This window comes from Rattus rattus, chromosome 5 (assembly GCF_011064425.1).
Source record: "Rattus rattus isolate New Zealand chromosome 5, Rrattus_CSIRO_v1, whole genome shotgun sequence".
In the NCBI taxonomy this organism is placed as follows: domain Eukaryota; kingdom Metazoa; phylum Chordata; class Mammalia; order Rodentia; family Muridae; genus Rattus; species Rattus rattus.
In genome coordinates, this window is record NC_046158.1 from 95,444,240 (window position 1) to 95,468,771 (window position 24,532).

Below are 24,532 nucleotides of genomic sequence, written 5' to 3' on the forward strand. Positions count from 1 at the left end.
ATGGACTTGTCAGTGAGACTGAGTGCAAGCAGGCTAAGAGCAAGAGCTTCCCTCTTCCAGTCCTTTATACAGGCTGCTGCCAGAAATTGTGGTCCAGATTTCAGGTGAACCTTCCCACCTTAAACGATCCAGATTCAGGTTATCTTCCCACATCAGATGTCTAATAAGAAAACTCCCTCACAGGTATGCCCTGCAGCTTGGGCTTTAGCCGATCCTAAGTGTTGACAACCAAGAGTAGATAGAACGGCTAATATACTAGTTATTTTTTACTGTGACTAAACACCTGGCAAGAAGCAGCTTCCTGAAGTCAAGGTTTATTTTGGCTCTTGTCTGTCACGGCAGGGTAAACATGGCAGGTCTTACTGAGTCTAGTTAGGAAGCAGGGCTGCATCCTCACTCAGCAGACTTTCTCCTCCCTCCTCTTTTATTGGGTTTGAATTTCCAGCTCAGAGGATGGTTCTGTCCACTTTTAAGGTAGGGTGTTCCCTCCTCAGTTAAACCTGACTGGAAACACTGTTCTAGGCACACCCAGAGGGCTCTAAATCCACTATGGTGAATAGTGAAGATGTTCTGTCAGAGCTGCCCACTCCTGTGAACTGTTTCAGTGTGGGTTCCAGGACAACATCTGTGAAGAACAACCAACTATCAGTGAACAGCTGGCTTTTGATAAGTGACCAGTGTGTGCTGTTGTATCGTATAGTAAGCTGTAGTAAAATTTAAAGTCATCTTAAAAGTGCAAGAGTAAATACTGTGTGTGCCACAATCAGAGCTAATCCTTTGAAGAATGTGGGATAGAAAATCTGTGTGCTCTCACTTGTAAACTTAGAATTTTTGTGTTTTTCATTTGTGGTAATTGAAACAAAAAGCTTTCCATAATTAAGAAAACACATGTATGAGTAGCTGTGTAGTCTAAAAAGTAAAATGTTATAAAATACATTCATATATGAGTAAAATATTGTGGAGTAGGCTGTAGAGGAATTTTAATTCAATAACTTAGCTGCTCTGGCGAGGGTCATCCATAGAATTTCTAGGTCTATGTGATCTGCAGACAAACCACACACATTCAATCCTTTTGGCTGGGATACAGACATAGACTTAGTGCACACCTTTAATCCCAAACAATGAAAGTAAGGTTAGTTTGTAGAAGGAAGCAACCATGTTTGAAAGTGATGTCTGATTGAGGGATGAATCAATAGGATATGCCCAATTCTCACAAGAGCAGCACAGAAAAGAGATGACTTGAGAACAGAGACAGAGACAGAAAGGCAGAGAGACAGGATGGTTTTACCAGGACAGTTTTATAGACAGGTTGCAGAATGAGCCAGAGAATGAGAGAGATGGTCAGAGTTAGAGGCCAAACACAGCAATTCAGTTGGAAGCCAAGAGTTTCCAGTCTGAATCAGCTTGGAAGATTAGATTGTATGGAGGCTAGAAGCTTCCAGGCCTAGGCCTAGGAATAGTTAAACTGAGAAAGAAACGCTCTGAGCTCAGCCCAGGCCAAGTACTTGTGTACAGCTTTTATATCATGCCTTCATCAGCGGGAATAAAAATTATAGTAGGCAAAAAAATTGTTGAAAATTATTGCATTTCTTCCACTTCATGAGCATTAGTTACTGAGGGACGATTTATAGCTAATTTTTATTTTTATTTATGACAGGCTCTTGCTGTGCGCCTAGGCTGTTCTTAAACTTGACTCTCAAACTTGGTATCCTTCTACCTCACCCTCCAGAGTGCTGAGATTATAGGCCTGTATCACCATATCTGCTTTTTAACCTTTTTAGCCCTAACGATTTATACAAATATGGGAGAGACTTTTGAGTGCTGTTGGGGTTGTCCCCTGCAGCCACTGGACAGTCTTTCCTCAGTCGAGCACTTCTGGATTACAGCGGAGTGGAGCCAGTTCTGTATAACCAGACTGAGCTGTAGTGCAGCAAGAAGCCGCTGTGTGCAGCTGATAGCTCAGGAGGGACTATGACAGTCTTTGCTCAGAACTCGTCTGTACACTACTTGCTGTGCGATGCCAGGACTGGCAATAGGGTGACAGGGCTTTTATGGTGGGTGGTCACACAAGAACATAAATGGATTGGGTAGGACACATGGACACTGGTGATGGACGGCATTTCACTGGTCCCTGAAACCTGACACCTTTTTGGATACTTTCTCTTTGTTGCTTAGTTTTTTAATTTTATGGTTTTTTTTTTCTATTTTATACTTTCTGGTCCCTCTCCCTTCTGTGTCTTTATCTACTTATCTACTTATGAACATCTGTGGGTATGATCTTACTAGAAATTTCCAAGTTAAAGTCGCAACTGAGTTTTCCTCTGAGCTGAGTGAGCTCAGTGCCATCTGACCACCTGAACTGACATCAGCAGGAAGTGGGTGTTTATCATTTACCAGTGCTTATGGCAAATGGTGAGGATTTATAGGCAGAAAACATCCTGAGGGATAGTTGATGTGTTTACTATGTAAGGAAGACAGAGCTTGTGGTGAGACCTCTGTGAGTTGGAATTGAGGGTGAACAGGAAGCACTTTCACCTTTGTTCAGGGTCAGCTTGTCAGAATGACCTCATTATTTCACATGAAATACCATTAATTGTGGAGATACATTCCCCTACCCCCCCCCCCCATACACACAGTCCACAAGTACCACAGCATGGAATGCACACGTGGCTGGCATCCTACTCTGGATGGGTCCCGTCAACAGAAACTTTGGTTGGGGAGAAAAAACCATGGTGCTTCTAAGCACTCCAAACGATGTTTGATTCTCTTCTTTCCTTTCTGGTTCACTTAGCTAGATCCATGGAATTAAGAGTCACAGGAGATGGCCGCTTTGGCCTCTTTAATTAATGTTGAGCATTTTACAGACTTGATGTTTGGAGAGGTCGTTCATTATAAGATGAACATATCCACTGTGACTTCCTTATCCTGTAAAAAAGGCAGAACATTTTAACCCAAGTAATCTAGGTGCCGCCCCCCACCAGAAAACTCTTCTTAATAGAATGGAGGAGTAGTTTTGGTTTGAATTCTGGTAGAAATTCAAACAAAATGCCTACATGTGTATGAAGTAAAGAAACACAAGACCTTGAAGTTATAGGGATTGAATGTCTTTTATGATATAAATATGAGACACAAAACATACAATAGGTATAAAAAATTTTACAGTATGTACATTTCTTTCTCGAAGCTTTTACATATACATCTTTAGACAATTTCACAATTGGTCAGTAAAGCCAGTCAAGAGGAGATGAGCAGAGACATTGCTGCTCACGGATAGGATCAGCCTTGCTTTGGCAGACACATCTGCCCAAACATTTCAAGTCAGTCTGGCAATCAGAACCTTGTGTGACAAGCCAACCTTAGTTCCAGATTGTCTCAATAGATCCCACCTGCTCCTACAGCTCTGCAGGGACAGGACCAACTCAGACTCCAAGCATCCTTCGTCCTGGTCCGGAATGTAAGGAATTGTTAGGAAACTACTCTCACCCTGTCTTTCCTGTCCTTCTGCTGTCTAGAAGGTCATCTAGCTGTGACAAATGACTGTGGCCCTCTGAATTCCTATGTTACAGATTATTTACACAAAAACTCACCAGGAGATCTTGATTGGGGATAAGAAATGAGGACAAGACAGTGTCTACAAAAATTGAGCTCTACACTTGTACTAGTGCATAGCAGAGGAAAACATCCACAAGGAAAAGTAGGAAGTTTGAGGTCGGCCATTAGTCATATCATTCCACAGATTTTCCATGTAATACATACACCTGCCAGAGTGTAGGTACCAGTGGTGTACATGCTTTGCAGATTTCTGAGTGTAAGTAGAATAAGGATGAATTTGTGAGTAAAGCAGTTCACTAAAGTTTACAGAGACATTCACCACAAGCCAGCTCTTTGTCACTGAAACACTCCAAAGAGGTGTGCAGATAGGCAGTGGCCAGTCCTCAAAGGAACGTCTTAAATGATTTGAGTCCTTTAGGGCGCAGCACTGTGAACAGTTCATAGTCCTCTGTAGACTTGGTGCTCTTGGTTGTAGGGTTGAAACTTTCAATTTTTTCCTTTGTTTTTTTCCAGACAGGGTTTCTCTGTGTATCCCTGGCTGTCCTGGAACTCACTCCATAGACCAGGCTGGCCTCAAACTCACAAAAGTCAGCCTGCCTCTACACACCGACTGCTGGGATTAAAGGCCCGTGCCCCCATTGCCCAGCTAGGTTTGGAATTTAATAAGTTAGATGATACTTTCAGATTGCTTGCCCTGCCTATTAAATTACAAGTTAGTGTGGTGCCAGACCTTCCAAGCATGGAAGCAAAGTCTCCCCAAAAGGACACAATTAGATGAAATGTTTTTGAAAGCTACAAGGAAGCTGACCAAAGAGTTTATGAATTGCTTCACAGGCAACAAGACAAACCCACTGATTTTTAACCTTCAGGAAAGGACACTCAGAGACTGTTGCAGCTTTGCAAAGCAGAACAATTTACATTGCTAGCAGCTTGCCTTAGAGTGAGCAGGACTATCCTTGTGAATTTGTGTGAACGACTAGAAAGGTGTCTAAAAGGAGAAAGGCCAAGCTCCATGCATGCCTGATACTATATACACATATTCTACACATAGGTAAATGCTGTCAGCTGTTAAAGCCATCACCTCCCGTAGCTTATTTGTAGATAATAAAAGTGAAGACAATTTTAAGCACAGATTCAGTTCAAAAGAGAACCTTACGATAGTTTACTTGAGAGAGAGACTAGAACGTGAAGAACTAAACACTGTTCACAGACCATGTCTTTTAAAAGGTCACAGATTATTAATTCTATCCACTAAAGAAAGACTATCTGGACAGGCATGTTTACGTTGTTCGACTTAGATAATGAGTTCTGTGTATGACATGGTAATTGCTGATTATGGGTAGTTTTATTTTTGTATTTCATAATGACTAAGACCTAGAGCTATAAGTTGGCCTGCAATCAGACAATGTCAAGTTCAATTAAGAAGCTCTGGATTTAAACACAGGCTACATCTCTAGGAGTTCACTTCTAGGTAGATATGCTGATGTGCCTACAAGCAAGGGAGGAAATAGGGGGCAAGTAAAGGACAGGGGAAGAGGCTCTTGAGATCTGAGGTAGTGAATACGGTAGGGATCGGCTTCACAAACAACGCAGGCATGTCAAAGTCACCACTTTTAGGGTATTGTTTCCATTATGAGCAGGTTTTCGGGTAGAACAAAGTAACTCCCAGTTTGCAGAAACCCTGGGGAAGGCAGCAAATTGATTCACCAGGGGCTCTTTATCTAAGTGGGAATCAGTAAAGCAGGCTGCCTGAGACACTGTCAGGAAACTATACTCTTATTTTAGCACACGTTTGGTATTGGTTTCAGTAAAAGAAAGAAAAGGTTAGAATATGACTGCTCAGTGTTTTACATGCTGGAGCTTTTCTTCCCTTTGACTCAACTGACTGAAAACCCACGACTCACATTAAAGACAGTTAGGGTAAAAAACCAAGGACACCAATAACAGTGGCTATCTCTGCCCTTTGAAAGTTAATCAGTCTAAAGTTGCTGAACCTCTGCAATCAGTTTTGAAGTGAGATCCCAGTAAACCCGTCTGCAGATTCTGTTCCTTGAATTTCTGGATTAAGTACCATCACCGTGGTCCATCTGTGCTAAGACGTGATTGCTTTTGCCAAGCTGCAGGGATTCTATTTGTTTCTGTGCATACTTCAGCTGGATCTTCAGAGCATCGTTATCTGCCCTCAGGGTATTTATCTCCTAAAGGGAAATAAGAATAAGGCATCTTAATAGGACAGCAGGGAGTAGGAAATCAGTTACAGTACCAAGAGCATTATATTTGATTGGCATCTCCTATTTACTGCGGTTAAGAATTACAAACTATTTTCAAAGCAGTTATTTAGTCGTGAGTATGAAATAACACATTACTATCATAGCGATTACTCTTTGCGCAGATCCCAGATGTGAGTGGCTAGCAGACAGAACAAGCCGTTCTTGGCCATTGGGTGGAGGAGGACACAACTTTTGGGTAGTGTGAGGCATGCATTGGAACTTGGCAAAAAGTAGTCTGTGGTCTGGTCTGCTCTGAACTACGGAAGTGGCACTTCAAGCTCTGTGAAATGAGATGTTATAGTTAATGTAACCTACGTGCATAAACCCCTGTTACTGATAACTAGTACTACTTTTTGATGGAAGAATTTTGTCTCACTCCCAAACTAGGATGTAGTGTTTTATTGGCAGTAATCTGTGCAGCCATTGGTTGTTTTCCAGGCTTCTGGTTTTGAGGAAAGTGTCCTTTTGCCAGACTGATTTACATGTGCATCGTAAAACATAGGTGCCTTGTCTAGTTGGCTGGGCACCCTCTGGGTACTCACACGATGTCACCTAGAGTACTCTCTACCTGCTTATGTGAGATTGAGCAGTTGCTGTGAGCCTGACACTGCTACGTGACAATGGATGGCTATCTGATAATAGGGGTGCTTACTCTACCCACGCCCTGGAGATAGGTGTTGGGGTGCACTTTTTGTGGGAGCAGAAAATGCTGACGCGGAGTTTTACAGCCCAAGCGTGTCTGGCCCAAAGTTTTAGTTTCCTTTGTTATTTGGTTCCATGCTGATTCAGAGCTACTACATAAATAAAAATAACATGTTATCAGCTGTCCCTATTGCATGCTCTTTGAAATACAAATTTAGCTAGACTTCCTTGTGGCTGGGACTGTCAGATTAAAGACCAGTCATTGCAGGTCCCTACTGGAAAAGCACATGGTTTGTTCCTCCAAAATACTTGTGGAGAATTCTGGCTCTCAGGTTTCTGTTATGCAGGTAAAAGAAAAAGAGAAGCAGCCAATAAATTGTCAAGGCTCAGGACTCTGGTGACCAGTCACCTGTTCCTTGTAGCATTTTTCACAACTTCGTTGCTGCCTTTAATGGACATGAAAGAACTGGAACCCCAACCTGGACACTTAGCCCTGCATTTTAGAGAGGACCGAACTGGTTGCAGTGTTTAACAATTGGTATAAGCAATGTCTGGGATTAGATCTCAGCACTCAGGAGACAGAGGTAGGCGGATCTCTGAGTTCAAGACCAGCCTGGTCTACAGAACTATTTCCCAGATAGCCAGGGCTACACAGAGAAACCCTGTCTCAAAAAAACCAAACCAAACCAAACCAAACCAAACCAACCAACCAACCAACCAAGAAACAAACAAAACCAAGCAAACAAAACAACAACAGAAATGTCTTGGCATCTGAAACCAAAGTCCTCTACTTTTATCCTGTCCCCCTTTCAAGACTGCTTTTACTGTTCTAAGAGGTAACGGTTGGCGGTTTCTCTTAAGGTGACTACCTTCTGATTAATTTGTTTGCATTCTAAAGATACTTTGAGTAAAAGACATCTTTTCATCCAGAGAATCCTTTTGTCCTGTGTTTCTCCTGATACCAAGTTCTTCAGTCTAGTCACCAAATCAACTCCCAGACCTTCTGTCACACATTGATCTCTGACTCTCCTGAGGGCCTGGCAAGGAGAGAACCTTGCTGGTAACTGCCACCTGTCCCACAGCCTTGTAAGCAGCCTCACTGTATAGTACACTAAACTGGGTGGAGGTGATGGGCCTGCAGACAGGATACAAACCTTGATGTCTGAGGGGAAAGGGCAGGGAAGACATTCATTAGTTAAATTAAACATCATTAAAGCTAATGTCTCCTTCTTTGCCACTGCGATGGCTTAGAGTACCTATATTTGCCAACTTCCGTCCTTTTTACTGTCTGCTGACCTAATCTAGTAACCATTGTGATTTGAATCTTCACTCTTATGCGGTCCCCTATTGGATTTTACGTCAGTGAAAGAACTAAGAAAAAAAGGGGAGTGGGACAGGAGGCACCTGTTCCAGTTCTTGGTAGGTCCGGAGCCTGAGGTGAAGCTCTGGTTTTGGTTTGATAAGGGACTCTTTGTTCTCCCACTTGACGAATGCCCGCTTTCGGACCAGCGCTGGGCTGGGGCACGGAGATGCTGGACTGTGCACATAAAGAGCACCTTGTGCTGACTTTCTTGGAGAAGTCAGCACAAAGTGACCAGGGGGCATCTCGCCGCCAACCCAAGGGAATGATTCTGTCTGGGTGGTCTTGTGGGCAACAGTCCTCTTCAGTCGAACTGAAATTTTCTGTGAGGATACGCCCAGGAGCATGATGGTCCGATCCTTGCTCTCCTCACTGTGGTCCACAACCTCTCCATTCTGGAAAATGAAAGATCCTTCTTCAGGTGCTGTGGAGAGATACATTTGTTAGCTCTCAGAGAAGATGAACTTGAGAGTCACATTTGTTCTAATGAGACCTTTATCTCAGGAGTTCCACATGCCACGTCACTTCAGTTTTAAGATACCCAGTGTCAGGCATGAGTAGAAGTAGGGAGTTTGCATCGGGGTCCATCCATACCAAGGAAAGAACATGTTTTCTTTTTCATCTTTTAAATTTTTTAATAAGCATGTTTTGCTTGTATTGTGTATATATGTACACCACATACATGCCCTTGAAGCTCAAAAGTGGATTTCAGATCCCTTGGAATTGGAGTTACTGATGGGTACTGGGGACTGAGTTCAAGTCCTCTGCAAAAGCGTCAGCTACTCTTAACCCCTGAGTCACCCCTCCAGCCCTCAAAGTTATCTTTTTGTGTTTGCACAAAAGTTACCTAGACAGCTATTGTTCCTATAACTTAGAATCCCTGCTTCAATGTAGCAGGGTTTCCTAAGCACTTGTAAAAATATCAGGATAAATGTATAGATGGAATGCTCTGTAAATGCTTTCTGTGGACTCTGGGTCTTAAGAGCTCTAATTCCTCAAGAATTTGATCCAGCTATCCTGGCAAGAAGTCAGTAACTTCTCTTGGTGTAGGTGCCCAATAGCATCCACTGATTTTCATGTCCAACTTCCACTCTATTATAGCACTCAGAGAGTTAAAATCCATGACAAGTCAGCCATGGCATAGCAATCGAGGTCAAGGTTAACTGGAAATATCAACATGCAATGATCCTTCTTACCCTCTAAAACGCTCCCCCCACCCCCAGCCCAGTACATATTCACAGCAAACATTCCCAGTGCCTACTTACCATGGAGCAGATCTTTGGTTCCCAGTGGACAAAGACTGGACATTGGCACCACAGAGCTGATGTTTTCTGTGGATACCGCCGGGCTCTTGGATCGTTTCTTGCACTCGAACACTACCAGGTCTTTGCACTGTTTGTGGCAGTTCATCCCACAGTCTGCAGACAAGACACTGTATTCAGACGTCTTTCATTTTTCTAGCATTTCTCTCACAACCAAATTCACGGAGTGCTCTCTTGTCAGACCTGGCTGGTCTAGCCTCTGGAGCTAGGACACCTGATGTTCTTAATGAATCCAGGAACGATCATCTCATCATACTTAATCCCCTTGGTAAGCCCTGGAGCTGTTATCAGTGAGTCTTAGAATCAAGCAGCATCTCCTCATCTGGGAGAGACGAGATGCTGACTTGGCAAATTAGGTCCTGAGGTGTCTGCTGATAAAAAGAAAAACTGACCTGGGCCTTCAGTAACCTACCCAGCACTGATTCCTTTTCCTTGAGGATCTGTCCTACAAGGAGCACAGCCATCTGTATTTCCAGAGCCACTGAGGCAAAGAGAGGGTCTGGTAGAGGGAAAACGTTGCCTCTCTGGTCTTATAGACATCCCTCTCTTGGCTGGCAACAATCCCTCTTGGGGCTCTTCAGAAACCAGTTTGGACGCAAGGCTCTGAACTCAGCAAAGCAAGTTTGGGCAACTATGTACAAGAAATGCTATCAATGTGAGCTCTTGAGACAAGGGGAAATGTCCCTAGTCCCTGAAGCTGAGACTTACCTTTACAGCGATAGCCTTGCTTGATCACACCCCAGAGCTGCAAGGCAGAGAAGAAGATGCCACATGTCATTCATTCACCTGTCAGGTGTGAGGCTGTGCCTTGGCACTCACCCTTCGTCCTCATTCTACTGTGTATCACATGGGTAGACCCCGATGGCTCCCTCATGTCCTGCTCCTCTGACAGGAAGCTGCTGATCAAAGACAGCTACTACCTACATACAGCAAGAGCTCTTGTGACCCAGCACAGGACTGACATGGATGAAGCTAGACCCACAGGCTCCTTAGGACTGAGGAGTATGCAGTCCTAGGTCAGAAAATCCACTTGGGAGGAAATTATGAGTTGGGTTGGGACAGAAGACGAAGTAATCTTTGAGATACAAATGTTAAGAAATTGATTTATTTTTGGATGACTCCCCTCGTGTAGATAACACATTCTAGTCACACTCATCCCTCCACCCCACCCTCTTTTATCCTCCTCCCATCCCTACCGACCCCTCCTGTCACTATCTTCCCCTCCCACTGCTGGACCATTTTAGTTTTTGTTCTGGGACACGCTGAATTTAACTAGGACGTCCTTGTGGGTATAGGCATGGAGAGACCCACTGGGACACGGGTAACTTCATTTCTTTTGAAAGGGGAAGAAAGACATGTATTTTCTTATTCTCTAACATTTGAAACAACATGTAAAACTTTTAAAAGGTCTACCCAAATTTCACATTTCTGTACCATTTGTCCCAGAATTTTAATGCACCAAGGAAGAAGAAAAAAAAAAGGCAGAAAAAATTAGATACAGGCTAAACCCATACTATAGAGGACTGTTTTCTGGGACTCTGAGCTGCAATGAGTGAGTATATGAAGACTTTGAGGCCATGACTGTTCTACTAGTTTAAACTGTCCTGTTCTCTCTCTCTTTCCCTCTCCCTCTCCCTGTCCCTCTCCCTCCCCCTTCCTCCCTCTCTCCCTCCCTCCCTCTCTCTCTCTCATTCTCTCTCTCTCTCATTCTCTCTCTCTCTCTTTCTCTCTCTCTCATTCTCTCTCTCTCTCTCTCTCTCTCTCTCTCTCTCTCTCTCTCTCTCTCTCTCTCCATCTCTGACACACCCCAAGAATAACTTACAAAGCCAGCACAGTTGTCACAGAAGGTGGGCTTCAGGTAAGTGGTCTCTTGAAAGTTGTGTGGAAAGCCTAGGCCCAGCTTGGAATAGATGGAGCTGGCCCTCATGAAGTAGGCTGTGATCTCGTCTCTGCTGATGAGGCCTTCCCTGCAGCAATGACAGGCAAAGAGGTGAGTAGAGGAAGGGTGGCTCCTCGCCCTCGAAACAATCTTTCCTTTTGTCCCCCCTCACGCTGCTTTCTTTCAGCAGCCTGACTGCTCCTCATGCTGGGAAAGGGCCAAGTGTGTGTGTGTGTGTGTGTGTGTGTGTGTGTGTGTGTGTGTGTGTGTGTGTGTGTGTGTAAGACTCAAAAGGGAAGTGATATTAAATGTGTGTAGAGAGAGGCAAAGGTGTCTGGCTTGAGATAGGAAGGGCATGTGTAGAACCTACTGGCCATGCGTTTGGTTTTCTGTAGAGAACTAAGATAAAGCTCTTAAAGCCACGAGACAAATGCAGAAAGTGTTGATAAGACTATGAGTTGTTTCCATAATCTAACACCAAAGCAATAAGGAGGGCTAACTGCTTCCTCCTTGGCTGGCCGCATGGTGAACTATGCAGAAATCACATGGTTTTGTGGCTGCTGCAGTTCAGACGAAGGGAGAGAGGCCTTCACTTGTGGCTCGCTCTTCCCAGCACTGATCGCAGAGGCACGGCAGCACACGTGTCTGTGAGTTCCTCAGTGACCACTCAGAGTCTCACACGCCATGCCTCACCTATCTTTGTCCATCACACAGAAGGAAAATGGAAAGCTTGCAGCAATCTTTTCAAACTCCTCCTGAGAGATATATCCATCCTGGTCGAGATCATAGTTCTTAAAGACAGACTGGGAAAAAACATAAAGAATTTCTTCCATTTACTGAAGAGAAACCAGCCATCCCTCCCTTGGGTCAAGATGACAAGGGGGCAGATACACAAAAGCTTGGCCACAGCCTCAGTAACAACAGCACCGAGACACTCCCTATGCTGTGGCACTGGCACACCAGGGCACATCCCAGGCCTCTGCTGCCCCAGCCACTACAGGGTACCCAGGTGCTCGAAACCTGCAAATATCAACTGTGCCTCGCACTGGCTTCTGCACATAGCAACCGCTTTGTGTGGAGGATGGGTCAGTTCCCCTCCATTCTACCCTCCATACAGGGCTCCACTCCCTTCTTTAGCTCACAGCCTGGCCTAATTAGAAGTGCTCCCTCCCTCGAATCCTATGCTCCTCATTGTTCTGCAAATGTGATTCAACTATAAAGACCACCACAAGCAAACGGAACCCCTCCTCAGGAGTAAGCAGAACCAAACAGTGCCAGGTTTCCTAGTCTCCTGGTTAGCATTATTATATGTTGACCTTTGCCCCATACCAACTGATAATTTTTAAACATACGCTCCCCTGCAAGGGCTTATAAGCAAGGCAAATCCACCCTACTGGAAACCAGCGTGTAGCTGTTTTGTCTGAAACATCCTACATATGTGGAATGACACAGCTCTGTGTTCCCAGTCCTCAAATTCTCACCTTTGTGTCTCTTATCACTCTAGTCCTTTCTCTTCCCTGTCACCTAATATTAAAGCAGTGCACACCAGGATTTTGCCTGCTGAAACAGGTACTTACATCCACCATCCTTTGGACGTGTTTGCTGATGGTCTTCGGGTCAGGTTTGGGAGACACTCCAGAGGCCCAGTCCACTACAACTGGTGGCTTCGAAGGTGTCAGTGGCTAAAATGGAATAGGAAAACTCTTGTGGCTGATACAGGGTAACAGGACTCTTTCCTTTCCAGAAATCTGACTGTATGCTGTAGCAGCAGCAAAAGCACAGGTTCCTAAAGCGCTCCTACATGACCACCCAGCAACAGTTGTCATCACCGAGTCCTAGGAAGGAGACCTGGGTGTGCTTTACCTGGAGGCAGACAACACTGTGCTTCACACAGCACTGTGTCTCACGTCACTGCCACCTCCCATTTTTTCATTAATTAATTTATTTCTGACTTTACATCCCAATCGCAGCCCCCTCCTACCCCCAAGTCCCACTCTCGTACCCTCTTCTCCTCTTCCCCCTCCCCTCCTCCCTAGAGAAAGGGACCCCCTGTCCCTGCCCAATACTAATCAGCCCTGGCACATTAAATCGCATCAGGACTAAGGGTATCCTCTTCCACTGAGGCCAGACAAGGCAGCCCAGCTAGGGGGAAGGGATCCAAAGGCAGGCAACAGAGTCCGAGTTGGAGACAGCCCCAGCTCCAGTTGTTAAAGAACCCATGTGAACACCAAGGTGCATATCTGCTACATATGTGTAGGGGGCCTAGGTCTGGTTCATGCATGCTCTTTGGTTGGTGGTGCTCTGTGAGCCCCCGTGGGCCCAGAGTTCCTGGTAGATTGAACCATTCTGACCCTCTTGAGGTATTCAGTCATTTACTGTCCACACTTTGTCTAACCATAAGTTGTTTATGGATAAGACCTGTATGCCACACGTATGTTGAGCAGCTTTCTCTGTGCTTTGCCTAAAGTCGAGCACAGAAGGCCAGTTGGAGAAGGAACTTGATCAGCTTTTAAAGCCCTGCTACACTCAGGAGTCTTAGCACGAGAAACTCACCGGGGCCCTGTGGTTCCTTGGTTCTCGGGCATAGGAAAGCTCATAGATTTCATCTTCGGTGTAGTATAGATCCAGGGATAACTGCAGGTAAACGCGGAACACTGTTAATTGCTAGGACACTCACTGTCTGCCTTTCCCAGAACTTAGGCTTCTTTCTTGGTTCAATTTTCCAGTGGTTCATCTTCTTGGTGTTTAGCAGGGTTTTTGTTTGCTTGTTTTTAGTTTTAATCATTTTATGTGTGAGTGTTTTATCTGCATGTGTGTATGTGTGCCATATACACGCTTTGTCCCTGCAGAGGTCAGAGGGTGCATTAGATCCCTGGAACTGGAGTCCCTGATGTTTCTGAATCGCTATGTGGATGCAGGGAATTGAACCATGGGCTTCTGTAAGAGCAACAGGTGTCCTCAACCAACAAGCCATCTGTCCAGACCCAGCAGTTTGCTTTTAAACCCCCACTAAGTGCAGGGCAGTAAGATGTCATAGCAGGTAAAGTCACTCACTGTGACCTGAGATCAATTCCTGGAACTCACAAAAAGCTGGAAGAAGAGATACAATCCCACAAAGTAGTCTTCTAACATACACACACACACATACATACATACACACACACACACACACACACACACATTCTCTCTCTCTCTCTCTCCCTCTCTCTCTCTCTCTCTCTCTCTCTCTAAATAAAATAAAAATTAGGATCCACAAAGTTTGGCTGGTACAATCCCTGCTATTTCAATGGGGAATATATTGATTCTTTCTTGTTAGAATATTTTTTAAATACTGACAAAGTTCCAAGATATTCTCTTTACGTTGAGATTTACTGTCTATGTTTCTGTATAGAGTTGATGTTCCTGTCTGAGGCTTGCCAAAGTCACTTGTTTAAAGAAAAAGGGCTAGCGTGGGTCCTGAGCTGTGACTGGAGCCCGTGGCGCCACCCGAATGCTCTGAGAGGTAGGAAGAGACCATGGCCACCATCTCTTCCACTTAGCACAAAGAAGCACATTTCAACTTGGGATTTCAGAACGGGAGACGTTTGAATAACCGCAGACTGCAGGGAGCCGACTTGGAGAGTATCGACCACGTTTCTGCAGCTGCACACCGGAGCATCGCAGCTTTGGAAGGAAGTACAGCTGCTTTCACCCCATACCCACTACAGACCCAGATCTCCACTCCCCTACCCGCCCTTGGATGGAATGTCTCCAGGCACAGAGGTCTAAGCTGCAAGTCACAAAACGCAAAGAACAATTCGTTTTCTTCTTGTTTTGTTTGGCTGGGTTTTACCCCTTCCTTACTGTATTTTATGAGCGTACCCTGTCTCCACTTGTGCTCAGCGACATCTTGAGAGTGTAGATTGTTGCAGGTGAGGGCGGGTGGAAGACAAGGCTAGAGCCTGTGATTGGACAGTGGAAAAGGAGGGCAGGCTGAGAGTTCTTGAGAGGCGGGAGAGATAGGACAAAGAAAGAGGAAAGAAGGAAGACGGAAGAAGAGAAAGAGGATCTATATTCTGCGTGGCTTGAAATAGCCATAGGTAGCTATGAATATCTTCTAAGGGATGGATAATTACAGAAGAATTTGTCTTATCTAGTTGAGTAGTTTATATCAATACCAATTGGCTCTGTGTTCATTGTGTGGGCGTTTTGTGGGGGTAAGAATTTACTGATATAAATTCGATTGATAAATTACAGACTTCCAGAGTTTTGTTTTTACCTGGTTACAAGGATTTGTGACTGCTGACCACAGGCTGGGAATGTGAGCAGAATACACAAGAGAGCCATGAGATGGGCGGTTGATACATGAGGCTAGCCATTGAAGTGGCAAGACTGCTGGGACCAGAGAGTAGCCGGCGCTAGCGTGGGATGGTGCCCTTTATTACTCTTTTCATGCTACATGAGAACTTAGGGACAGCTTTCGCAGGAGTAGGAGAAGACCCCTAGAATTCTGCAAAACACACTGCTTAAAACAAAGTCAGTCTCCTGGGTTCCCTTCCTCATCTGAGTCTAAGTGGAGGTCACTGTTACTTAAGAGTGTCAACTCCTCTGTGTAGTTGATCTTTGTGCCTCTGTATCCCATCTATAAAGAGGAGATGGTGGTTCTACTCTGTAGCTAGTAGATGAGAAGGAAATCTGAGTCCCCCTCTTCCCTCCTCTCTACAGCCCTCCCACCAGTTTATAGCAGTTGTTCTCCCATGGGAATCTCACCGTCAGCAGGTGCACCAGGTCCTTGTTGGCATCCAGTGGTGGGGCCACCTCCTGCAGCTGGACCAACTCATTGATGTGATTGTAAAGGGCCAGGAGCTTTTGAACATTCACCTTCCCGTCTTCCAGGTAGTCGGGCATGGCTTCATACAGGGATATGAGGTCCTTGAGGTGCACACCCAGTATGGGGATTTTGAAGTGGGTGCACTCCCCATAGGCTCGCCTGTAGTTGTCATAGTTTCTGCAGGAGGACAGCAGTTCAGTCATCTCACCCAGAACCTACAAAGCAGAACAAATCAGTCACTGGCACCTGTAGGGCCCAGTATACTGCCTGTGGCAGCCACTCTCATGCCTGTCATGATTTTACTCCATCCCTCATATGGTGGACAGTGAGTGATACATCTAATGAGTATCTACTACAACTCCCCAATTAAAACTCCAGATACGTCAAATGTCAGAGGATAGTCATAAACAAAGTACTTGTTCCTCAATATCACTGCATAGTTTATTTTAAATGGGGTTTTATCATTTTATATTAAAGGTGACTTAGTTTTAGAACTAATATAAGCACATGACACAACAATGAATGGTTCAGGACTATACAGAAGGTAATAAGTGCTTTTTCCTATCCCCAAACCATGATTTGCCTTCCCTGGTGCCCTTAAGAGCTCCCAGAAGCATAGCATTGAGTTGGCACATGAGGTCAGCAGGTGCCTCCTTTGCTGCTGGCCTGGGAAAGGATGTGTTTCATTTGGGGGAGTTGCAGCAGTGTAGTGCAGGTTACTATTTTGTGGCTCAAGCTTCTCAAAATGGTCCTGTGTATGGAGGGCGCAGCCAGCTACATTCTTTTTAAACACACCAGGTTCATGTCAGTTATAAATCTGCCAAGTGCAATAATGCCCAAGTTTTTAGAAGCAACCTTGCAGGTCATGTTTTCCCATGAAATAACCATATTACACGCTATGACAAATTCTTTTAATAGAATTGTGCCTAACAAGAACTGTCTCTGTATAGTGAGAAAATAGAGACAGACTATGCTCACCCAGTCACTCTAAGACAGCAAGAGAGCTCCCTCTTCACCCCTTTGTCCAATACTGCTGGCGAGTGTGAGCTATGTGAACTCACAAGGGAGGATGAATGGCAGACTGTAGGGCATAGTAATTTTTTTTTCTTTTCTTTTTTTTGGAGCTGGGGACCAAACCCAGGGCCTTACGCTTCCTAGGCAAGCACTCTACCACTGAGCTAAATCCCCAACCCCTGGCATACTAATTTTTGTTACTGTTTCTGTGGCTTCTGATATACATGTGATCCTTCAGTGTGTTAGAGAATGTTAGGGAATGACCAAAGATGTCCCCGTTTGCCTGGCCATAGGGGAAAGGCTTCTCACGGGCCCAGCATGGTGATGAAAGCAGAAACAAAAGATACTCCTTGAAAGGAGGATGCATACAGGGGTTGGATGGATAAGGACAGTGAGACCTAGGAATATGTCCCTAAAAAAGAGCCCTCTTCCAGTGTAGGATGGTTTGTTTCTGGATAGTAAAGTCCCCTGTCATTAGATGCTCGAACAGCCATCGTCAGCTAGCCTATGCCATTCACAGCTCCCTACATCCTGCTGAGTGGTACTCACACTAACAACTCTGCCATAAGAGGTTAAAGCATATCCTGTGCCATCTAACTAATAATGCGGGACAGTGTGTGAGACACCACCCAAGCAAAATGTGTTATAAAACTGCAGCAAATGGCAGGGGGTGTAGTTCAATGATCAGGCTCTTCCCAACGCTGCGTCTATAGAATATCTCCAACTCTGGAAGTCAAGTGTCCAGGCTGCAAGTGTTCTGGTAAGCTAGTGTTCCAGTATTCTAAAGTGAGGAGAGCTGGGTGAGGGAGTCAATGACAAGGATGGTGATGGAACTTCTGACACCTTGTAGACACAGGAAAGAAGCACACATTGTTTTAAGAGGGGCACAGTGATACTGAGGCCACACACACTCTCAGGTCTGTGTCTCACCCATCTTGATTTCCTTGGAGTTTGCCTCCTTGGCCCCTAACCTTGTTGATAAGAGATATGTGGCCCTAAGGCCCCAGAGAAGACAGCTCACTGACCTTATTGATCTCATGTGGGACATGTGAACTTGTCTCCTTGAGCCTGGAGATGGAGCTGTGACACAGTCCCCCGATCACAGCCATTAGCGTGTTGAAGTTCTGTAGCTGGTGGAGCTTCTGTGACACAGAGGACAGATGACAGCAGAATCACTGTATGTGTCATTACATGGCAGTGCATAGAAGCTGACATCACTATTCTGCACATTTTCCATGTAGTTAGAATAACAGTCAGGAGCAACAGTTTCCCCAGACCAGAGCAAGATCAGCAGGGAAGTCACATGCCCCTCTGTGTTGCATCTGATCTGTGGACTACTGTATAAATTGTTGATTTTCTAGAATTATTGACAACATACTCACCAAAGACTTCTGGACACAACCCCATAAATTCCCTAGACTAAAGGTAGGCTTTAGACAATGTCTAATCTGCTTTTAATGAATATTAGAGCAGGTGGACCATTTCCAAGCTTTCAGAATCACTGGTGTAGACAATCCAGAGTTGGAAAATATGATAATCACCATCTTACTGCATTTATCCTATTGCCAGGCTTATTATTAAGGTAAAGATGCTATTCCCATGAGATGCTCGTGCTGGTAAAGGATAACAGTTGGAGAAGAGACATTTGAATCTCTGACCCTCAAGAATTGAGTATGCCCTCCGGCAGAGCCTCAATCCAGGGCCTGAGACAACTCAGACTGGTCTGGCTCCATTGAAGTTGAGAATTCCCCAAGTGGCTACTCTTATAAAAATAAAGTGTGTCCTGAAAAACATCGAAGAGTTGGGTCCTGATCTCAAGATGGCCCATGTGGCCTTCTACATTGCTCTTGGGTGAGAATGCAGGCGATAACAAAGCCCACTGTGGGTCAGAAGGGACGTAACTCAGACTAGGCTCATGGCCTAGGATGAATGTCTCCATCCAGTCACTCACCTGAGCCACATGGATGAACTTGATGAAGACCTCTGCCCGGAGCTGTGGGGTGGGACGGCTGAGAACCATCAGTTGTACCCACTGGGAGATGCCATTGCACAGGGCAATGGACCGCTCCATGGTGGGGTTCTCCTTTACGCAGCTGTTTACAAGGTAATTCTGATAATCGGAGAACTGGAGGGGAAAGAAAGACAACATCAGAATGTAGCACTGGTACTCTTGAGGTTCTGAGAGGCACGTCAGCTCTGCTCAGTGGTGGCTGGGAACTGGTATGGGCGAACAAGGCTATGGCTGCCTGCCTGATATCTTCACCATCAGACCCAAAAGAATGATGGGAGGAAGATCACATTGGGCCTCTCTACATCAGGTCTATTTGGCATGCAAGGATGAGTACACATCAATTAGCTCAAATAGCATACTCGAGTGGATAGTTTTCTTTCTTAAGAGAGCACACTATAATAGAAAACGTAATGTATTAGTTCCAGCTCTGAATCTTCAGGTGAAAAACAGTTCAAGAACACAATTTATCTCTCCACCTGCAGCTAAAAAAATCTGTGATCATAAAGCCTCCCTATCTAGGACATAAACCTGTTATAAGCATCAACATGACACACTGTGTAGAAGGACTTCCATTCTTCATGGTGCTACACAAATGTGAGGTAGTGTTAATAGGAGAATTAGCATGCTAACACCAGCTTGTTTGAACCACCTCATACTCACAAACTTGAGCAGAAGCCGAGTGAGAAAGATACCTGGAACATGGCTAGCCAATCACGCAGTGGCCATGTTTTCCTAACTATGGATAACAATGGGACTACAAGTGTGAGGATGAACTATTCTGGACAGTCTGGTCTAAGTGATCATTATAGCTGCCATGCCCCTGTCCCAAGAGTCTCTTAGCTTCAACAATAAAGAAGAACAGTCTCCAGGAATACTCCTATGCAGGCTCTGGTGCTGTGCCAAACTCTCTACTCTGAAAGCTAATGTGGGCAGGTGAAATAACTCGGAGGATGTTCTCGAAGCATCAAGGCTGATCTAAGCGCCACTCTTCCTTTCCACTGCTCTGGAGATGGTGGGAGTTCCCAATCAGATGAAGACTGGCCACTCCAACCAGCCTCTACTGATACCTGCTAGACTTGTATTATGGTGGAAAATAAATTTTAGCTTTGTTAAGGCATGTGCGCACGTGTGTGTGTGTGTGTGTGTGTGTGTGTACATACACACAAACATGAATGTGCACAAGTGCAGATGATAGATAGATAGATAGATAGATAGATAGATAGATAGATAGATAGATAGAATGAATATGAATGTGTATTCCCATATCCCCATGCCTGGCCTTGCCTAAATAAAACAGATGTCCCTTACCCAATCCCCACCCACGATGCTGTGACTGCTGGTGGGCAGATACAGCTGAGCAGGATTGAAGCATTCTTCAGAAAAACTGTGAGACTGCTACAGAAAGCAAAGGTCTTCCTTGTTCTAAGAGGAAGCTGCCACCCTCACTCCAATGAGTACATTATATTCCTTCTCACTAGAAATATGTTCAACCTATTTGTCTTACTTTTCTTTTTAAAGAGAGAATTATCCTTGTAATACAATTCTCCTAGAAAGCGTTGAACAAAGAAATCACAGCAGAGATTCTGTCAGGAGCCATAATGGGACAAACGAACAACTAGCAGGTGATCTTCCTGAGATGGCCTGTTTCAGATTATCATACAATCTGTGACAGGTTCACTCTTAGTAGGCAAGATCATGAGAGAATTCAGTTTAGGAAAGATTCCTGCTATTAATTTGCTTTTCCTGTTACTATTAAACATATATAAAAATCATTAAGTAATAGCCCCACCCCTTTGGAGCAGATCTCTAAGATGTACAAAGATGTCCTATCTTGTAGTGATGCTATCTAGACAAATAGATGATTTCTTAAGGCTTAATGATGGTCCTATAGGAATTCCTAAGATTACATCAGTTACTATTAAGCTCTTTTATAGTGGGGCTGCTATTAGGGCCTTTTCTGATAGTCAAAGCTGAAGTGAGAACTCTGCCAGTCTCCTGTGTGTCACCAGTTAATTGCTCTCAGATAGTAACTGGATTTTCTCCTACTTAGAGCACATTCCAAGAGGTTGTAAAATAATTAACCAAAGGACATGAAAGGGAACTAATGGTTTATTATAGGTGCAAGGACATAGGATAAGATATTGACTGGGTTTATCTATATAAAACTTCACTAATAACTTATTTATGCTTTGAAACCTCCAGTGAACCTGTGGAACTGCAGGTGATGGATGTTTAGCCAGATAATTACTCCTAAAGGACATGCATGTAAACATTCTCTGTTGTAAACTTCTATTTCAATTTATGACTTGATATTTTTTGTGTGAACTTGTGATGAACTTTGTCACATGTGATCATATATTCTGAAAGATATATTGGGACTGAGGATAAAGAGATGAGAAAGAAGAGTTTTCCCTTTCTAGAATTTTTTGCCTTTCCCTGTTTAGAAGAATTTTTCCCTTTCTCTGATTAGTATCTTTCTGCTTTTCCCTTTAGATAGCTTTCATAGGAAACTTTTTACTATTTAGTAATAAATGCTATAATTACTTTTCTAAGTGTCCCTTTCTCTTCCAGTGACTTTGGACTAGCAGGCTGAACGTTAGAGCCTGGAGGCAGTTCCTGCTGGGATAGTACTTAATCCTCTGCTGTTTTAGGTGCCAGAGCCTTGTAGTTTCTGGCCTCAGAGGAACACAGGAGGCAGCTTAGCTACAGTAGCAGAGTAACTTAGGCTTAGATAAGTAAACTTTTTATTATACAGCAACTCTAAATATCTCATAAGACCAAGTGCCAATGCTCTCCCCACTCTACTGCCTCAAGAACCAGCAAAGAAGAAGACCCCTGCAAGGGCTGCCCCGCCCCCCCCCGCCTCCCCCTCACCCCGGCAAGATACATTTTCCTACAGCTTTACGCTGAATGGAAGATTATTGTTTGAGGAAGAACAAAGGCAAACAAGAGTCTGCTGAGATAGCCTTCTATGAAGGGCCAGGCCACTCAAAGATGGAAGGTTGACGTTTTTATTTGTAAACAGAATACTGCTCAACCCAGAGATGCTGGCTTTGGCTCAGTCGCATACTGATGGTCACTTCCACCTGCTCCACCTGTCATAAAGCAGACACCGTACAGGTCAGGGGCTGCTCGGCCGGAGTCTCCAGCACAGCTCTCATTTCCAGTGGGATAGTGGTTTCTCTTCAGAGACCATCTGTCTAGCCTTGGGACAGGCGAGGTGTGTTAAGTGGAAAATCCCCAGCTGAAGCTTCCCAGTGGTGCCCAGCACTCTGAGGGATGCCCACGAGGAATCTGGGAGGTTACCACAGTAGAGTGTTTGGGGACAGTCCCAAGTGGAAGCTCCTAGGCTCCTGGTTGGGCGATGATGACAGGATATCAGTGTTATAGGAGAGGGTATGGCGTAATCGCTGTGATCTGGTTTGCTCTTTTCCATCTACACACAGCTAGGCTCAATAAGTCGGTGCTGAGTGATTGGTCTACATCCAGCTCCAACTCTCATAAGCTGTACAGACTTTGCTCGTCATTGCCCTGGCCCTCCATCCTTTACCTGGGAGTCCAGGTCATTCTAGGTCAGGCAACACAGTACCGTCTGTCGTCAGAGCAAAATCAAAGACAGTACCTGCGTGCGGGAGGGGAGCCTGCGTAGAGTAAGTGTGTCATGCTTCAGGTAAACACATTGGCCACTGACAGCATGCTGCATCTAACATGGCGGCAAGTTCTCTAGGGTGGGTGACACGTTCTCTCGTGTGGGAAAGTGTTCTTTGGTGTCCTGTGAGAACAGGATGTGCTGTGATCTCTCCTTGTGGCTGATGGTGATGTTGAATCCCTTCCTCTTCATCTCTCTTTGTTCTGCTTGGCTACAGCAACAGTGTGAGTTAGCACAGTTTGCTCCCAGAAATATGATAACGCTGGCCATTTTGGCACCATTTTATGGATCTAAGTATGCTTTGGAATAAATTGGTCACATCTGTTTTAGTTTTAGAACCTCCTAGAGCCATTCTAAGCCTACCCTGGAATTCCAACTCTTAGGAAGCCTTTTCCTATTTTATCTTCCTGTTCCATTCCATTTCCTTCCTTTACTCCTCCCTCCCTCTCTTTCCTTTGTGTGTGTGTGTGTGTGTGTGTGTGTGTGTGTGTGTGTGAAGGTTACATAACAATTTTCTGAAAGTCTAATGGTTATCATGGGTGAAGGGTATGTGTTCCCTCACATAAGCCTGCATGCAATATATTCTGTGAATCTCTCAGTGCCATAGCTTGAAAGGCTGAGTGAATGCTGGAGTGGTAGGTGGGCACAGAGAGTGTAGGGTGGGGAAGCAGGACATGGGCAGCCAAAGGAATTAGGATGATATTGACTTTTCAGATCCCAGGATACCTGTTAGGGAAGTCTTCCAGCCCTTGCCAAGGAGAGCATCATGCTGGGTTGGGAGGGAAATTGGCTGCTGACTTTCTCTGCTCATATTCCTAAATTCCCCACAGTAGGTTTCCTCTTGCCCCTTGTCTACGTACAGATATCCGTCGGAAGGACTTGAACTCAAGGTAGGTGAGGTGTTCAGACAGTTCTTCAGGTTCAAGATGGTCAAACAGCAGGGACACTTTCCGCTTCTTGCTGGTATTTGATTTTATCCTCTGAGTCAGTTTCCTGGACCAGTCTCGAGAATTACTTTTGTGAGTGAATGAGAAAGGGAGAAGAAAAGAAGAGTCAGTCCCACATGCTTTTCCTGAATGAGCACACTAGTGTGACCCACAGAATTTCCAAAGTACAGTTAGCTAGCTCCATTTGGCAAAAATGATGCAAACCGAGTTTCCCCAGTCTATCTTGCTTTTCCTGATAACCATTCAAAGAAATGAGCCTTCTCGATGCAGCAAGAGAGACAGGAGGGCAGTGGGAAAGGAGCAATTTTAGGTCCTGTTCCTGGCCCTTCCTCTGACTTTAGTCTACGCCTTCCATTTCTTCCTGTATTCCTGTTAGGGTTATGGGACTGTTGGTGGAAATCATAAGAGTGAGCTAATTTTCATGCCAGAAGAGATCAGAAAAGAATAGGGGAAGACATCATGCCTCAAGAAATCGTGGTCAAGAACATGAAGTCACACTGGTCAGGAACAAGTCATTTCCCCCCAATGTCCCCATTTACAAAAATGACCATATAAATTGACTGACCCTAGAATGACCCAATTATTCCCCAATGTCCTCACAGCCCATCCCAGAGAATTTCTTAGTTTCAATTTCACACTAAGCAGAGGAAAGCAGCCAGTGTTGAAAGGCAGCAGGGTGCAGGCTTGGGTTTCTAAACAGGCGCTTCTGAGAGCCTTGACTCTTGACACAAAGATTCCCTGGTTTTAAGCTTGGGAAAGGATACAAATTCTATAGACCTCTTCCCTATGTGTACTCACGACTCTCAAATGTCTGGCAAAGGAAAACATAACTCATGATTCCTTAAATATATCAGGTCAGGAAATATCCTCAATTAACAAGTCTAAAGAACGCACAGTGAAAGAAATCGTGAGAGAAAATATTAGGTCAGAAGACTGAGGTTTTCAAGTGGCCCCGGGCTCTAGGGTTTTCATCTTGAAAATGAAAAGGTTGATATTTTTGGGTAAAAAAAAAATCTCTTTTATCTATCAAGTTATATAATTCCATGCAGAGGAGCACAGAGGACCAAACGGAGAAG

General features: G+C 44.6%; 1 protein-coding gene across 1 annotated transcript in view; it reads right to left on the minus strand.

Annotated features, from left to right (window-relative positions):
- Positions 1–5,495: 5,495 nt before the first annotated feature.
- Positions 5,496–24,532, minus strand: part of Rasgrp1 (RAS guanyl releasing protein 1) — a 59,494-nt gene continuing 40,457 nt past the window's right edge. Inside the window, exons 6-17 of the mRNA XM_032903914.1 lie at positions 23,370–23,523; positions 18,801–18,974; positions 17,875–17,991; positions 15,775–16,050; positions 13,579–13,659; positions 12,603–12,707; positions 11,719–11,828; positions 10,969–11,113; positions 9,855–9,891; positions 9,090–9,242; positions 7,869–8,248; positions 5,496–5,750 (exon numbers count right to left, since the gene is read on the minus strand). Coding sequence (XP_032759805.1) covers positions 5,616–5,750; positions 7,869–8,248; positions 9,090–9,242; positions 9,855–9,891; positions 10,969–11,113; positions 11,719–11,828; positions 12,603–12,707; positions 13,579–13,659; positions 15,775–16,050; positions 17,875–17,991; positions 18,801–18,974; positions 23,370–23,523 — 1,867 coding nt within the window. The 3' untranslated portion in view covers positions 5,496–5,615. The remainder of the gene's footprint in view (positions 5,751–7,868; positions 8,249–9,089; positions 9,243–9,854; positions 9,892–10,968; positions 11,114–11,718; positions 11,829–12,602; positions 12,708–13,578; positions 13,660–15,774; positions 16,051–17,874; positions 17,992–18,800; positions 18,975–23,369; positions 23,524–24,532) is intronic.